This window comes from Triplophysa rosa, unplaced genomic scaffold (assembly GCF_024868665.1).
Source record: "Triplophysa rosa unplaced genomic scaffold, Trosa_1v2 scaffold376, whole genome shotgun sequence".
In the NCBI taxonomy this organism is placed as follows: Eukaryota; Metazoa; Chordata; class Actinopteri; order Cypriniformes; family Nemacheilidae; genus Triplophysa; species Triplophysa rosa.
In genome coordinates this window covers 113,840-130,693 of record NW_026634380.1, presented here as the reverse complement: position 1 = coordinate 130,693, position 16,854 = coordinate 113,840, and the positions used below count along the sequence as shown (strand labels likewise).

The 16,854-nt window shown below is 39.3% G+C and overlaps 2 protein-coding genes across 3 annotated transcripts; both read right to left on the bottom strand.

The window, feature by feature from the left end:
• Positions 1–918: 918 nt before the first annotated feature.
• Positions 919–5,519, bottom strand: LOC130550630 (mucin-5AC-like). 2 transcript variants are annotated; one of them, XM_057328146.1, is made up of 2 exons: positions 3,516–5,519; positions 919–1,206 (listed from the first exon to the last, which is right to left on the bottom strand). In XM_057328146.1, the coding sequence occupies exons 1-2, from the start codon at positions 5,115–5,117 to the stop codon at positions 1,198–1,200; spliced, it is 1,611 nt and encodes a 536-aa protein (XP_057184129.1). In that variant the 5' UTR covers positions 5,118–5,519; the 3' UTR covers positions 919–1,197. The 2 variants fall into 2 exon arrangements, with proteins under 2 accessions (XP_057184129.1, XP_057184128.1); XM_057328145.1 differs by lacking the exon at positions 919–1,206 and adding an exon at positions 2,021–3,299.
• Positions 5,520–9,203: 3,684 nt separating this feature from the next.
• Positions 9,204–15,625, bottom strand: LOC130550629 (mucin-2-like; the record flags this gene model as incomplete). Its single annotated transcript, XM_057328143.1, has 2 exons — positions 9,204–9,491; positions 11,801–15,625. Coding segments are annotated over 2 exons (3,834 nt in total), but the record flags the coding sequence as incomplete, so codon positions are not given.
• Between the last annotated feature and the right edge of the window lie 1,229 nt (positions 15,626–16,854).

The window sequence follows — 16,854 nt, the reverse complement described above, 5'->3', positions numbered from 1 at the left end:
AGTTAAACGGTTTAAAAGAGATCGGTTGTAAGTTTTGAAAATGGCGTTTTACTCGCACATGTGTGCGTCAGGCCTGCTACTGATGTGATAAAATATCCAAGGGGAAGCCTTTTAAACACTGAAGACCCAGACGAGTGTAATGTTTAGTGTGTTAATTGGGTTTATATATGTTATAGTATATTTTGTTGGTGTTTAGATATTATTGTGTGTTTTATGACTAGGTTTAATGTTTATATAGATTTATATACAGTGGTTTGTCAACTTACAGTTATCTTTACATACCGAGATTGGAAAATGGGTGATGTCGAGTAAAGATGTTGAGTGATGTAAAAGAAGATTAATGAGTATAAGAAAAGGAAGACTCTTACAAGAGTGAAGCAACACGTTATGTGTGTTGGGTTATGTGAGTCACGTGTAAGGTGACATGAGATTGTAATTGTGTTATCAATTGTTGATATTATTGTAATAAGATTACAAGAGCGACGCCACGATAAGCAGCACAACTGTGTCTCTCTTTGTTTAATTTCAAACAGGAAATTTATTCACTGCAGCACTGCCAGTCACACGGCGGGCGTGTTACATATACTTAATGACGATTATATGTATTTTCCTTTGAGTTAAAACTAATGATTTTCCGAATAAAACAGTGGTTTAATTAACCTAATAATAGTTTCATGAATTTGACCCTAGGGTCTGGTGGAGAATGTTTAAATGTTTGTATTAATGGGATACTCCATGACCATGTATAGACTGTGTGGCATGTCCCTCATTACATGCACACACAACACACATTGATATGGACTTTAATGGTTATTATGTGTATTATGTTTAGTGTGAAAGTCTCTGTATGTTTGGACGTTTTCTAAAAGTTTCTAACATTCCACAAGTTGATCAATAACCACATGACACAGTAATACAGTCTTAAACATTTATTGGTATATGTTATTTACTCATTTTAACAAACACGGGCTGGTCCCTGGTGATGTTATTGGACGAATCCATGTTGTATCTGTAAACAAATGCATATCTGGTTATTCTTTATTGCCTTGTCTTGTTCAAAAACTGTATTTGTATATTTGTATTGTGGTTAGGTATGATCAGTGTAAACTTTTTGATTAAGTGGTATGTGAATATAATGTTAGACTTACTTGCAGCATGGTATGTTCCGTAGGCGGAGTTAGCCGTTAAGATGGTGACTCACGGCAGCTAGGAGGGCAGAGCACACCAAGGCTGAATCCGAAATGGCATACTTCCTTACTATATAGTAGGCAAAAAGCAGTAGGTGAACGAATAGTATGTCCGAATTGTCAGTATTCACAAAACAGTAGGTGAGAAATACCCTGGTGGTGGACTATTACTCGCGAGATTTGGACGTGCGTACTAATGTGGCATCCGAATACACCTACTTACCTACTATACAGTAGAAGAAAACAGTACTTGAACAGAGTAGTATGTCCGAATCCGAATCGTGAGTATTCATAAAAGAGTAGGCGAGAAATTCCTGGATGGCTTACTGGTTATGCCCAGATTTAGAAGTACTCAGCAACGGATACTTGAGATGCTCTATATCCCATGAGCCCACGGGACAGAATACCATGCACTTTCATGTACAATTAAACATGTTGTTAATTATTGTAAAGCTAATATAACATTAACATTGACCTTGCTTTGTTCTTGAATTGACCGTGTTTTATATTGAGCATAGTTTTAATTCATAGAATTTAAATATGAAGCATTAACATTGATCTTATTTTCAGCAGATTATTTATATTTGTGTTTTATATGTATATTTGCCCTTAACAATATTATATATTGCTTAAATGTTTTTTTAACTCGCAGATATAACCAAATATATGATAATTATTCACAGGATCATTTTACTCAGGTGGTTTTAACAGATACACTTTGCCACAATTCAACTTTCTAATCACCTTTCATAAATGAATAATTACAAAACACAAATAACTTTAAAAGCCCTAAACCAATTAATTACTAAAATTAAATTACTTATTTATCCAAACGAAAAACAAAGAGACATGTAAAAATGGTGTAGTTTTATGGACAAGGAAAGAAAAGAACAGATGAGGAGAAAGTGAAAGTTAAACGAGAGCGTGGTCGGATAACATTTGTATAACGTCCATGTTGAAACATACTTAGCGCATAAAAACACCACAGAAGAGATTTACTCAGGTTGTTGTTAATACTACAATAGAATGCATATTGGAGCAACGTATCTACGTGAGTGACATCAACCGATGGGCAGAATACAGACAAAAGAATAATTTGCAGCAGTTTACAGTCAAGCATGTTTCTGTCACAAAAAGAACATTCCATTGGCATTATCATTTTTCACAATGGGAAGTGTGGATGGGCCTGTTATTGCCGAAATTTAACTGAGAAAATCCATCGCAAAATCACAAAGCTGTTGTATTACTTTTAATTGTTTACTTTTATCAAAAGCATATAGCCCTACAAGGTAAAAATGAAAATACATGAAAATAAAAAGCTTTGTTTCATGTGTTGTTTACTTGTACAAAACCCATGTTAAGTTGTTAATGCAACCTGTCTCTCATAACTTAAATTGTTGTGATTGTCATTACATCACATGGCTAATCTCTGGCCCACACTCCAGTACAGGAGGTGGCGGATATGCACCTCAAATGTAAGTTGCCAGCCACCCGCCATTGAGAAGGAACAGAAGAAGAATTACGTCACATGATCACGTCAATATGGCGTACGATGGGCGATCGCATTCATACTACAGCCATTTAGGCAAAACAGTAGGTATTTAGCCCTCGTTAAGTAAGTACTTACTGAAATTGAGTACCTACTCATTGAGTATGCCATTTCGGATTCAGCCCAAGAGAAAGCATGTACTAGCTGTAGCGTGTAGCCTGCTAGTGCAACAATACATTGTAGGCACTGCTGTAAAGTTATGTTTATTTATTTTCATTTATTTTTGTTTGTAGCAGCATTCTATTTTGCCAACACTATGGGATTATTTATTTTCCTTCACTTGTACGCAATACATTTTTGCCTTAAATGGATTCCTGCTTGCTTCGGTTACATTTATGCCTCCAATCGTAAGGGTTATCCACAACAGTTTGAAATGTGAGTAAGCTCTAATTTCAAGTTCATCAAAACGCTACATCCATACTAAAATTGCCTGCACAACAAGGGCAGAACCACCTCCGCTCTGCCGATGGCCTTCCCAAAGAACACGAGTTGGACAGCCAACCCAACCCAGACCACACCTCTGAGACCACACCCCAGCCCCTCATTTACCCCTATTGTTTAACCTAACAAAATGAGTAAATAAGAATTCACAATTAAAGATCAAATATTGAAAGATAAAGAAAACTGATTTCAGTCATTAACTAATATACAGATATATTTTTCATTACTTGCACCAATAGATGCAGTTACTGGATATGTATATTCTTAATGGCCTTTGTATTAAAAAAAGCAAGTTGTCTGATAACAATGTTTAAAAATGGCAAAATAAAGAAAAATACCTTGTTCAAATATTCCTTGATTTGAAGATTGCTCAGGTTATCAAATAATTTGATCCTAAGAAATGCATGAACAACTGTAGTACTTGTTGCTGGACTAACTGTTGATGGAGTAGTTGTAGTGGTTGGTGGAAGAGTTGTTGGAGCAGTTGTAATGGTTGATGGAAGAGTTGTTGATGGAGTAGTTGTAGCGGTTGGTGGAAGAGTTGTTGATGGAGCAGTTATAGTGGTTGGTGGAACAGTTGTTGATGAAGTTGTTGTATTGGCTGCTGGTGGATTAGTTGTTGAAGTATTAGGTGTAGTGGTTGTTGGTGGTAAAGTTTTGGTATTTGAAAAAGTTATTGATGGCGTAGTTGTTGGTGAAGTAGTTCTCAAAGTAGTCGTTGCACTGTGTTGAGTTGCTGAAATAATGGTTGTGGATAGAGTACTACAACTACAGGAAGTTGTTGTAGGTGGAGTGGTTGAAGATGTTGGTGGAATAGCTGTGGGAGTACTAGTTGTTGGTAGAGTAGTTGGTGTTGTTTGTGAAATACTTGTTGTTAGTGCTCTTGGATTTTGTAGGTTGTATGTTTGCCCTGTGGTTTCTAGTGAAACTGCATTTCGTTTTTTTCTCTTCTGTGCAAAATTAGGTATTGTAGTAGTAGTAGTAGTAGCTGTTGTTGTGGGTAGTAAAAGAAGAGTTCTGTGTGAAGTGGTTGTATTTGTTAGAAATGGAGTATATGTTGGCAGTGGTGCTTCAGTTGTTGGTGTATAAGTTGATATTTGTAAAGTTGTTGTTGTTGCTACAGTTGTGGTTGTTGTAGTAGTAGCGAAATTGGAAGTTGTAGTAGTGGTAGGTGCATTATGTGTATTTGTTGGTGGAGTAGTTGTAGTTGTTGGTGGAGTAGTTGTAGATATTGGTATAGTAGCTGTTGGTGCATCAGTTGTAGTTATTGGTAGAGAATGTGTAGTTATTCGTAAAGTAGCTGTTGGTGCATCAGTTGTAGTTATTGGTAGAGAAGTTGTAGTTATTTGTGTAGAAGTTGTTGTTGATAAATCAGTTAGAGTTGATGGTAAAGTAGTTGTAGTAGTTGGTGCAAAAGATGTACTTGTTGGTTCAGTAGTTGAAGTTGATGGTGCAGAGGTTTTACTTGTTGGTGCATCAGTTGTTGTTGTTGTTAGTGCAGCAGTTGTACTTGATGGTGTATACATTGTAGTTGTTAGTGCAGAAGTTGTGGTTGTTGGTGCAGTAGTTGTAGTTGATGGTGCAGAAGATGTAGTTGTTGGTATATCAGTTGTTGGTGGTGCAATAGTTGTGGTTGTTGGTGCGGCAGTTGTTATTGTTGTTGGTGCAGTAGTTGTATTTGTTGGTGCTGCGGTTGTGGTTGTTTGTGCAGCAGTTGTGGTTGTTGATGAAGCAGTTGTTGTTGTTGTTGGTGCAGCAGTCGTGGTTGTTGTTGGTGGAGTAGTAGTGAAACTGGAAGTTGTTGTAGTTGTAGGTTCATTATGTGTAGTATTTGTTGGTGGAATAGTTGTAGTTGTTGGTAAAGTAGTTGTAGATATTGGTATAGTAGCTGTTGGTGCATCAGTTGTAGTTATTGGTACAGAAGTTGTAATTATTTGCATAGTAGTTGTTGCTGATAAATCACTTGTAGTCGTTGGTGAAATAGTTGGAGTTGATGGTAAAGTAGTTGTAGTAGTTGGTGCAGAGGTTGTACTGGATGGTGTATAGGTTGTAGTTGTTAGTGAATAAGTTCTGGTTGTTGGTGCAGTAGCTGATGGTGCAGAATATGTAGTTGTTGGTACATCAGTTGTTGGTGGTGCAATAGTTGTAGTTGTTGGTGCAACAGTTGTGGTTGTTGGTGCAGCAAATGTGGTTGTTGGTGCAGCAGTTGTAATTGTTGTTGGTGCAGTAGTTGTATTTGTTGGTGCAGCAGTTGTGGTTGTTGGTGCAGCAGTTGTGGTTGTTGATGAAGCAGTTGTTGTTGTTGTTGGTGCAGTAGTTGTTGGTGCAGCAGTTGTGGTTATTGGTGCAGCAGTTGTGGTTGTTGATGAAGCAGATGTAGTTGTTGGTGCAAGCAGTTGTGGTTGTTGATAGCAGTCTGTAGTGATGGTACAGCATTTGTAGTTGTTCTTGACTAGTATGTAGGTTGGTTGGTGGCTGTAGTTGTGATTGTTGTAGGTGAGTATCGTAGTGAATACTGGAAGTTGTTGTACGTCGTGATTCATCGTATGTGTGGTAGTTTGTTAGGCTGAGTAGTTGTAGACTATTGCATGTAGCTGCTAGTCGCTTCGAGTTATTGGTGAGATCGGCAGTTGTAGTTGATGTGTAGATTAGTTTTTGTTGATGAACACTGTAGTTGTTGGTGGCTGAGTTGGTGTGGAGCTTGATGTAAAGTAGTTTACGTAGCTAGTGCAAATGATGTAGTTGTGTAGATGTTCAGTAAGTTGTAGTTTGATGGTGCCAGAGTTGTACGTTGGTGCATCCAGTTGCTGTTCTTGTTAGTAGCGGGCAGTTGACTCTGATGGTGTTAAGTTGTAGTGGTATTAGTGCAGAAGTTGTGAGTTGTTGTGATGCGCATAATGTAGTGGTTGGTACATCAGTAGTTGTGCGCTTAAATGTGGTGTTGGTGCAAAGTATGTTGATTGTGTTGGTCGTCAGTTGTGGTTGTTGATGAAGCATGTTGTTGTTAGTGGTGGTGCAGTAGTTGTAGTTGTTGTTAGTGCAGCAGTTGAGCGTGTAATGGTGTAGTCGTTGGAGTTGATGGTAGAGAAGTTGTGTAGTTGGTACAAAAGTGTAGTGGTTGGGTTACAGTAGGTGAGTTGATGGTGCTAGAGTTGTTGTTGTTGGTGCCATGCTAGTCTGTTGTGTGGTTAGTGCAGAGTGTGGTACTTTGGTCCGTATAAGTTGTAGTTGTTGAGTGCCAGATAGTTGTGGTTGTTGGTGCGTAGTTGTAACTGTATTGGTGCAGAAGATGGAGTGGATGGTGAACAGTTGTTGGTGATCAATAGTTTTAGTGTTGGTGCAGCAATGTGAGCGCTATGTGTTGGTGGTGCTAGTTCTTATTGGCTGTTGGTGCATAGTTGTGTTGTGTTATGCCAGTCAGTTGCGTGTGGTGCGTTGTATGTAGGGTAGGCATTGAGGGTGGTTGTTGTACTGATGGTGCAAGTGTTGTTGGGTGCAGTTGTAGTTGTTGGTGCAGGCTGTTTTAGTGCTGTAGCTTAGGATGTGTTGTTGTGTTCGTCTTGGAGCAGTAGTGTGTGTGGTAGTAGTTCGTGTGAGGCTCTTTGATTATGCCAGTAGGAGTGTTGGTAGTGTGTTGTGTGCTATGTGGTTGTGTCCAGTTGTAGTTGTGCCTAGTGTATGCTGTCAAAGTGTGATATGTGTGTGCTGTTGTGCGGGATTGTGTACTTTAGTTGTAGGTTGATGGTAGTAATGGGGCATAGGATATCAGTTGTAGTTGTTCGAGTTGATAGGGGGTCTAGTTGGGTTGTAGGGGGCGGGATCTGTGATTGCGTGGCTGCGTTTGAGGTAGTTGGTGGTGAATTGTTTTGCAGTGTTGATGTGGTGCTTCATGAGTGTTGTCGTAGGTAGTTGTTGGTGAGAGTGTAGTTGTTGGTGCTTCGTGTTTTGGTGCATAGTTGTAGTTGTTGGTGCTTCGGTTGTAGTTGTTGGTGCAGTAGTTGTAGTTGTTGGTGCTTCAGTTGTAGTGTGTTGGTGCAGTTGTAGTGTGGTGCTTCAGTTTGTTTGTGCAGTAGTTGTAGTTGTTGGTGCTTCAGTTGTAGTGTTGGTACAGTAGTTGTAGTGTGTGGTGTCAGTAGTTGTGTGCAGTATGTGTGTTGGTCGCTCAGTTGTAGTGGTTGGTGCAGTAGTTGTAGTTGTTGGTGCTTCAGTTGTAGTTGTTGGTGCAGTAGTTGTAGTTGTTGGTGCTTCGTTGTTGTGGGTCTGTAGTGGGTAGTAGTTGTATGTGTGCTTCGGAGTATTTGTGCGAGTTGTTGTGTGGGTAGTTGTAGTTGTTGGTGCAGTAGTTGTAGTTGTTGGTGCTTCAGTTGTAGTGTTGGTGCAGTAGTTGTAGTTGTTGGTGTCAGGAGGTTTGCAGAGTTGTAGTTGATGGTGCTTCAGTTGTATTGTGAGGTTGATGTGTGCTTCAGTTGTAGTGTGTTGGTGCAATAGTTGTAGTTGTTGGTGTCAGTGTGTTGTCAGTAGTTGTAGTTGTTGGTGCTTCAGTGTAGTTGTTGGTGCAGTACGTTGTAGTTGTTGGTGCTTCAGTTGTAGTGTTGGTGCAGTAGTTGTACTTGTTGGGTGCTTCAGGAGTTGTTGGTGCAGTAGTTGTAGTTGTTGGTGCTTAGTTGTAGTTGTTGGTGCAGTAGTTGTAGTGGTTGGTGCAGTAAGTTGTAGTGTTGGTGCGTGTAGGGTTACGGAGTTTTGTAGTTGCTGTTGTAGTGGGTCGGCTTTCAGTTGTATGTGGTCTGTGTTGGTAATTGTGAGTTGCCTCAGTTGTTGGTGTGCTTGTTGGGTGGCATAGTTGTAGTTGTGGGCTTAGTTGTAGTTGCTTGTCAGAGTTGAGTTCGTTGGTGCTTCAGGTTGAGTTGTTGGTGCGTCAGTTGTAGTTGTTGGTGCGTTCAGTTGTAGTTGTTGGTGCAGTAGTGTTGTAGTTGTTGGTGCTTCAGTTGTAGTTGTTGGTGCAGTAGTTGTAGTCGTGGCTTCAGTTGTAGTTGTTGGTGCATAGTGTAGTTGTTGGTGCTCAGTTGTAGTTGTTGGTGCNTTTTTTTTCATCATTGCTGGTAAACTGTGCCCCTTTCAAAGGAGTTTTTCACTGACGGTTTAGATTAGCCTTCCTTGCCCATGTATATGTGTTTAATGTGTGTGTCTAGGTCTAATTGTGTGTTCATCCTGTAAAGTAGTTTAATAAACACTCATTTATACACTCATGATGGTTTCTGTGTCTAATGCTCACAAATTATGGGACAGTTTCCCGGACAGGGATTAGTTTAACCAGCACTAGGCCTTAGTTTAATTAGAAAATGTAAGTAGTTTTAACAAAAGCGTCGTACAAAAATGCCTTTCTTGTGTGCTTTTAGAGACAACCCAAAGGCAACAATGTATTTTCAAGATATGTCAGTACAAGTTGTTTTCAGTTTGGACAGCTCTTACATTAATTTTAGTCTAATCCCTGTCTGGGAAACCACCCAATGTCCCTTAAACTGTGACCGATCTTTCTAACTGCTTTAAAGTTCTGTAAAGTAGACATGCATTGTTTTCATGGCCAGAACATAATGTTTCTTAGACCTGATTAGATCACGGATGCATTCGCTGTACAATTGCATAAGCCGATCTTATCATCAGTCCTGCTAATCAGATACTCTAAAATATGCATACTTAATGACGATTATATGTATTTTCCTTTGAGTTAAAACTAATGATTTTCCGAATAAAACAGTGGTTTAATTAACCTAATAATAGTTTCATGAATTTGACCCTAGGGTCTGGTGGAGAATGTTTAAATGTTTGTATTAATGGGATACTCCATGACCATGTATAGACTGTGTGGCATGTCCCTCATTACATGCACACACAACACACATTGATATGGACTTTAATGGTTATTATGTGTATTATGTTTAGTGTGAAAGTCTCTGTATGTTTGGACGTTTTCTAAAAGTTTCTAACATTCCACAAGTTGATCAATAACCACATGACACAGTAATACAGTCTTAAACATTTATTGGTATATGTTATTTACTCATTTTAACAAACACGGGCTGGTCCCTGGTGATGTTATTGGACGAATCCATGTTGTATCTGTAAACAAATGCATATCTGGTTATTCTTTATTGCCTTGTCTTGTTCAAAAACTGTATTTGTATATTTGTATTGTGGTTAGGTATGATCAGTGTAAACTTTTTGATTAAGTGGTATGTGAATATAATGTTAGACTTACTTGCAGCATGGTATGTTCCGTAGGCGGAGTTAGCCGTTAAGATGGTGACTCACGGCAGCTAGGAGGGCAGAGCACACCAAGGCTGAATCCGAAATGGCATACTTCCTTACTATATAGTAGGCAAAAAGCAGTAGGTGAACGAATAGTATGTCCGAATTGTCAGTATTCACAAAACAGTAGGTGAGAAATACCCTGGTGGTGGACTATTACTCGCGAGATTTGGACGTGCGTACTAATGTGGCATCCGAATACACCTACTTACCTACTATACAGTAGAAGAAAACAGTACTTGAACAGAGTAGTATGTCCGAATCCGAATCGTGAGTATTCATAAAAGAGTAGGCGAGAAATTCCTGGATGGCTTACTGGTTATGCCCAGATTTAGAAGTACTCAGCAACGGATACTTGAGATGCTCTATATCCCATGAGCCCACGGGACAGAATACCATGCACTTTCATGTACAATTAAACATGTTGTTAATTATTGTAAAGCTAATATAACATTAACATTGACCTTGCTTTGTTCTTGAATTGACCGTGTTTTATATTGAGCATAGTTTTAATTCATAGAATTTAAATATGAAGCATTAACATTGATCTTATTTTCAGCAGATTATTTATATTTGTGTTTTATATGTATATTTGCCCTTAACAATATTATATATTGCTTAAATGTTTTTTTAACTCGCAGATATAACCAAATATATGATAATTATTCACAGGATCATTTTACTCAGGTGGTTTTAACAGATACACTTTGCCACAATTCAACTTTCTAATCACCTTTCATAAATGAATAATTACAAAACACAAATAACTTTAAAAGCCCTAAACCAATTAATTACTAAAATTAAATTACTTATTTATCCAAACGAAAAACAAAGAGACATGTAAAAATGGTGTAGTTTTATGGACAAGGAAAGAAAAGAACAGATGAGGAGAAAGTGAAAGTTAAACGAGAGCGTGGTCGGATAACATTTGTATAACGTCCATGTTGAAACATACTTAGCGCATAAAAACACCACAGAAGAGATTTACTCAGGTTGTTGTTAATACTACAATAGAATGCATATTGGAGCAACGTATCTACGTGAGTGACATCAACCGATGGGCAGAATACAGACAAAAGAATAATTTGCAGCAGTTTACAGTCAAGCATGTTTCTGTCACAAAAAGAACATTCCATTGGCATTATCATTTTTCACAATGGGAAGTGTGGATGGGCCTGTTATTGCCGAAATTTAACTGAGAAAATCCATCGCAAAATCACAAAGCTGTTGTATTACTTTTAATTGTTTACTTTTATCAAAAGCATATAGCCCTACAAGGTAAAAATGAAAATACATGAAAATAAAAAGCTTTGTTTCATGTGTTGTTTACTTGTACAAAACCCATGTTAAGTTGTTAATGCAACCTGTCTCTCATAACTTAAATTGTTGTGATTGTCATTACATCACATGGCTAATCTCTGGCCCACACTCCAGTACAGGAGGTGGCGGATATGCACCTCAAATGTAAGTTGCCAGCCACCCGCCATTGAGAAGGAACAGAAGAAGAATTACGTCACATGATCACGTCAATATGGCGTACGATGGGCGATCGCATTCATACTACAGCCATTTAGGCAAAACAGTAGGTATTTAGCCCTCGTTAAGTAAGTACTTACTGAAATTGAGTACCTACTCATTGAGTATGCCATTTCGGATTCAGCCCAAGAGAAAGCATGTACTAGCTGTAGCGTGTAGCCTGCTAGTGCAACAATACATTGTAGGCACTGCTGTAAAGTTATGTTTATTTATTTTCATTTATTTTTGTTTGTAGCAGCATTCTATTTTGCCAACACTATGGGATTATTTATTTTCCTTCACTTGTACGCAATACATTTTTGCCTTAAATGGATTCCTGCTTGCTTCGGTTACATTTATGCCTCCAATCGTAAGGGTTATCCACAACAGTTTGAAATGTGAGTAAGCTCTAATTTCAAGTTCATCAAAACGCTACATCCATACTAAAATTGCCTGCACAACAAGGGCAGAACCACCTCCGCTCTGCCGATGGCCTTCCCAAAGAACACGAGTTGGACAGCCAACCCAACCCAGACCACACCTCTGAGACCACACCCCAGCCCCTCATTTACCCCTATTGTTTAACCTAACAAAATGAGTAAATAAGAATTCACAATTAAAGATCAAATATTGAAAGATAAAGAAAACTGATTTCAGTCATTAACTAATATACAGATATATTTTTCATTACTTGCACCAATAGATGCAGTTACTGGATATGTATATTCTTAATGGCCTTTGTATTAAAAAAAGCAAGTTGTCTGATAACAATGTTTAAAAATGGCAAAATAAAGAAAAATACCTTGTTCAAATATTCCTTGATTTGAAGATTGCTCAGGTTATCAAATAATTTGATCCTAAGAAATGCATGAACAACTGTAGTACTTGTTGCTGGACTAACTGTTGATGGAGTAGTTGTAGTGGTTGGTGGAAGAGTTGTTGGAGCAGTTGTAATGGTTGATGGAAGAGTTGTTGATGGAGTAGTTGTAGCGGTTGGTGGAAGAGTTGTTGATGGAGCAGTTATAGTGGTTGGTGGAACAGTTGTTGATGAAGTTGTTGTATTGGCTGCTGGTGGATTAGTTGTTGAAGTATTAGGTGTAGTGGTTGTTGGTGGTAAAGTTTTGGTATTTGAAAAAGTTATTGATGGCGTAGTTGTTGGTGAAGTAGTTCTCAAAGTAGTCGTTGCACTGTGTTGAGTTGCTGAAATAATGGTTGTGGATAGAGTACTACAACTACAAGTAGTTGTTGTAGGTGGAGTGGTTGAAGATGTTGGTGGAATAGCTGTGGGAGTACTAGTTGTTGGTAGAGTAGTTGGTGTTGTTTGTGAAATACGTGTTAGTGCTCTTGGATTTTGTAGGTTGTATGTTTGCCCTGTGGTTTCTAGTGAAACTGCATTTCGTTTTTTTCTCTTCTGTGCAAAATTAGGTATTGTAGTAGTAGTAGTAGTAGCTGTTGTTGTGGGTAGTAAAAGAAGAGTTCTGTGTGAAGTGGTTGTATTTGTTAGAAATGGAGTATATGTTGGCAGTGGTGCTTCAGTTGTTGGTGTATAAGTTGATATTTGTAAAGTTGTTGTTGTTGCTACAGTTGTGGTTGTTGTAGTAGTAGCGAAATTGGAAGTTGTAGTAGTGGTAGGTGCATTATGTGTATTTGTTGGTGGAGTAGTTGTAGTTGTTGGTGGAGTAGTTGTAGATATTGGTATAGTAGCTGTTGGTGCATCAGTTGTAGTTATTGGTAGAGAATGTGTAGTTATTCGTAAAGTAGCTGTTGGTGCATCAGTTGTAGTTATTGGTAGAGAAGTTGTAGTTATTTGTGTAGAAGTTGTTGTTGATAAATCAGTTAGAGTTGATGGTAAAGTAGTTGTAGTAGTTGGTGCAAAAGATGTACTTGTTGGTTCAGTAGTTGAAGTTGATGGTGCAGAGGTTTTACTTGTTGGTGCATCAGTTGTTGTTGTTGTTAGTGCAGCAGTTGTACTTGATGGTGTATACATTGTAGTTGTTAGTGCAGAAGTTGTGGTTGTTGGTGCAGTAGTTGTAGTTGATGGTGCAGAAGATGTAGTTGTTGGTATATCAGTTGTTGGTGGTGCAATAGTTGTGGTTGTTGGTGCGGCAGTTGTTATTGTTGTTGGTGCAGTAGTTGTATTTGTTGGTGCTGCGGTTGTGGTTGTTTGTGCAGCAGTTGTGGTTGTTGATGAAGCAGTTGTTGTTGTTGTTGGTGCAGCAGTCGTGGTTGTTGTTGGTGGAGTAGTAGTGAAACTGGAAGTTGTTGTAGTTGTAGGTTCATTATGTGTAGTATTTGTTGGTGGAATAGTTGTAGTTGTTGGTAAAGTAGTTGTAGATATTGGTATAGTAGCTGTTGGTGCATCAGTTGTAGTTATTGGTACAGAAGTTGTAATTATTTGCATAGTAGTTGTTGCTGATAAATCACTTGTAGTCGTTGGTGAAATAGTTGGAGTTGATGGTAAAGTAGTTGTAGTAGTTGGTGCAGAGGTTGTACTGGATGGTGTATAGGTTGTAGTTGTTAGTGAATAAGTTCTGGTTGTTGGTGCAGTAGCTGATGGTGCAGAATATGTAGTTGTTGGTACATCAGTTGTTGGTGGTGCAATAGTTGTAGTTGTTGGTGCAACAGTTGTGGTTGTTGGTGCAGCAAATGTGGTTGTTGGTGCAGCAGTTGTAATTGTTGTTGGTGCAGTAGTTGTATTTGTTGGTGCAGCAGTTGTGGTTGTTGGTGCAGCAGTTGTGGTTGTTGATGAAGCAGTTGTTGTTGTTGTTGGTGCAGTAGTTGTTGGTGCAGCAGTTGTGGTTATTGGTGCAGCAGTTGTGGTTGTTGATGAAGCAGATGTAGTTGTTGGTGCAGCAGTTGTGGTTGTTGATGAAGCAGTTGTAGTTGATGGTACAGCATTTGTAGTTGTTCTTACAGTAGATGTAGTTGTTGGTGCTGCAGTTGTGGTTGTTGTTGGTGGAGTAGTAGTGAAACTGGAAGTTGTTGTAGTCGTAGATTCATTATGTGTAGTATTTGTTGGTGGAGTAGTTGTAGATATTGGTACAGTAGCTGCTAGTGCAGCAGTTGTAGTTATTGGTACAGAAGTTGTAGTTATTTGTGTAGTAGTTTTTGTTGATAAATCACTTGTAGTTGTTGGTGCAGTCGTTGGAGTTGATGGTAAAGTAGTTTTAGTAGTTGGTGCAAAAGATGTAGTTGTTGGTTCAGTAGTTGTAGTTGATGGTGCAGAGGTTGTACTTGTTGGTGCATCCGTTGTTGTTGTTGTTAGTGCAGCAGTTGAACTTGATGGTGTATAAGTTGTAGTTATTAGTGCAGAAGTTGTGGTTGTTGGTGCAGAATATGTAGTTGTTGGTACATCAGTTGTTGGTGCAGCAAATGTGGTTGTTGGTGCAGCAGTTGTTATTGTTGTTGGTGCAGCAGTTGTGGTTGTTGATGAAGCAGTTGTTGTTAGTGGTGGTGCAGTAGTTGTAGTTGTTGGTGCAGCAGTTGTGGTTGTTGGTGCAGTCGTTGGAGTTGATGGTAAAGTAGTTGTAGTAGTTGGTACAAAAGATGTAGTTGTTGGTTCAGTAGTTGTAGTTGATGGTGCAGAGGTTGTATTTGTTGGTGCATCAGCTGTTGTTGTTGTTAGTGCAGCAGTTGTACTTGATGGTGTATAAGTTGTAGTTGTTAGTGCAGAAGTTGTGGTTGTTGGTGCAGTAGTTGTAGCTGATGGTGCAGAAGATGTAGTTGTTGGTACATCAGTTGTTGGTGATGCAATAGTTTTAGTTGTTGGTGCAGCAAATGTGGTTGTTGGTGCAGCAGTTCTTATTGTTGTTGGTGCAGCAGTTGTGGTTGTTGATGCAGCAGTTGCGGTTGTTGATGAAGCAGTTGTTGTTGTTGTTGTTGGTGCAGTAGTTGTTGGTGCAGCAGTTGTAGTTGTTGGTGCAGCAGTTGTGGTTGTTGGTACAGCAGTTGTAGTTGTTGGTGCAGTGGTTGTAGTTGCTGGTACTTCAGTTGTAGTTGTTGGTGCAGCAGTTGTAGTTGATGGTACAGCAGTTGTAGTTGTTGATGAAGCAGTTGTTGTTGTTGGTGGTGCAGTAGTTGTAATTGTTGATGCTTCAGTTGTAGTGGTTGGTGAAGTAGTTGTTGGTGCTTCAGTTGTAGTTGTTGGTGCTTCGGTTGTAGTTGTTGGTGCAGTAGTTGTAGTGGTTGGTGCTTCAGTTGTAGTGGTTGGTGCAGTAGTGGTAGTTGTTTGTGCAGTAGTTGTAGTTGTTGGTGCTTCAGTTGTAGTGGTTGGTACAGTAGTTGTAGTGGTGGGTGCAGTAGTTGAAGTGGTTGGTACAGTAGTTGTAGTGGTTGGTGCAGTAGTTGTAGTTGTTGGTGCTTCAGTTGTAGTGGTTGGTGCAGTAGTTGTAGTTGTTTGTGCAGTAGTTGTAGTTGTTGGTGTTTCAGTTGTAGTGGTTGGTGCAGTAGTTGTAGTGTTGGGTGCAGTAGTTGTAGTGGTGGGTACAGTAGTTGTAGTTGTTGGTGCATTAGTTGTAATTGTTGATGCTTCAGTTGTAGTGGTTGGTGAAGTAGTTGTAGTTGTTGGTGCATTAGTTGTAATTGTTGATGCTTCAGTTGTAGTGGTTGGTGAAGTAGTTGTAGTTGTTGGTGCGGTGAAGTAGTTGTAGTTGTTGGAGATTGTTGTATAGTTGTAGATGTTGCAGAAGTTGTAGTTGTTGATGCAGGTGTGGTTTAGTGTTTGGGCAGTAGTGGTATCAGTGGTTGGGTGCACTAGTTGTAGTTGTTGTGTTCAGTTGTTAGTGGTTGGTGCAGTAGTTGTAGTTGTTGGTGCATAGTTGTAGTTGTTGGTGCATCAGTTGTAGTTGTTGGTGATGTGCAGTTGTAGTTGTTGGTGCAGTAGTTGTAGTGTTGGTGCTTCAGTTGTAGTTGTTGGGTGCAGTAGGTTGTAGTTGTTGGTGCTTCAGTTGTAGTTGTTGGTGCAGTAGTTGTAGTTGTTGGTGCTTCAGTTGTAGTTGTTGGTGCAGTAGTTGTAGTTGTTGGTGCTTCAGTTGTAGTTGTTGGTGCAGTAGTTGTAGTTGTTGGTGCTTCAGTTGTAGTTGTTGGTGCAGTAGTTGTAGTTGTTGGTGCTTCAGTTGTTGTTGGTGGTGTGTCAGTTGTAGTTGGGGTGCAGTAGTTGTAGTTGTTGGTGCTTCGGTAGTAGTTGTTGGTGCAGTAGTTGTTGTTGTTGTTGGTGCTTTAGTTGTAGTTGTTGGTGCAGTAGTTGTAGTTGTTGGTGCTTCAGTTGTAGTTGTTGGTGCAGTAGTTGTAGTTGTTGGTGCTTCAGTTGTAGTTGTTGGTGCAGTAGTTGTAGTTGTTGGTGCTTCGTAGTGGTGCAGTAGTTGTTGGTGCAGTAGTTGTAGTTGTTGGTGCTTCAGTTGTAGTTGTTGGTGCAGTAGTTGTAGTTGTTGGTGCTTCAGTTGTAGTTGTTGGTGCAGTAGTTGTAGTTGTTGGTGCTTCAGTTGTAGTTGTTGGTGCAGTAGTTGTAGTTGTTGGTGCTTCAGTTGTAGTTGTTGGTGCAGTAGTTGTAGTTGTTGGTGCTTCAGTTGTAGTTGTTGGTGCAGTAGTTGTAGTTGTTGGTGCTTCTAGTTGTAGTTGTTGGTGCAGTAGTTGTAGTTGTTGGTGCTTCAGTTGTAGTTGTTGGTGCAGTAGTTGTAGTTGTTGGTGCTTCAGTTGTAGTTGTTGGTGCAGTAGTTGTAGTTGTTGGTGCTTCAGTTGTAGTTGTTGGTGCAGTAGTTGTAGTTGTTGGTGCTTCAGTTGTAGTTGTTGGTGCAGTAGTTGTAGTTGTTGGTGCTTCAGTTGTAGTTGTTGGTGCAGTAGTTGTAGTTGTTGGTGCTT

Excerpts from the sequence above, each read along its gene's own strand:
- LOC130550630 (XM_057328145.1), bottom strand. The coding sequence starts at position 5,117 with ATGCAAATAATTACAACTTCTGTACCAATAACTACAACTGATGCACCA.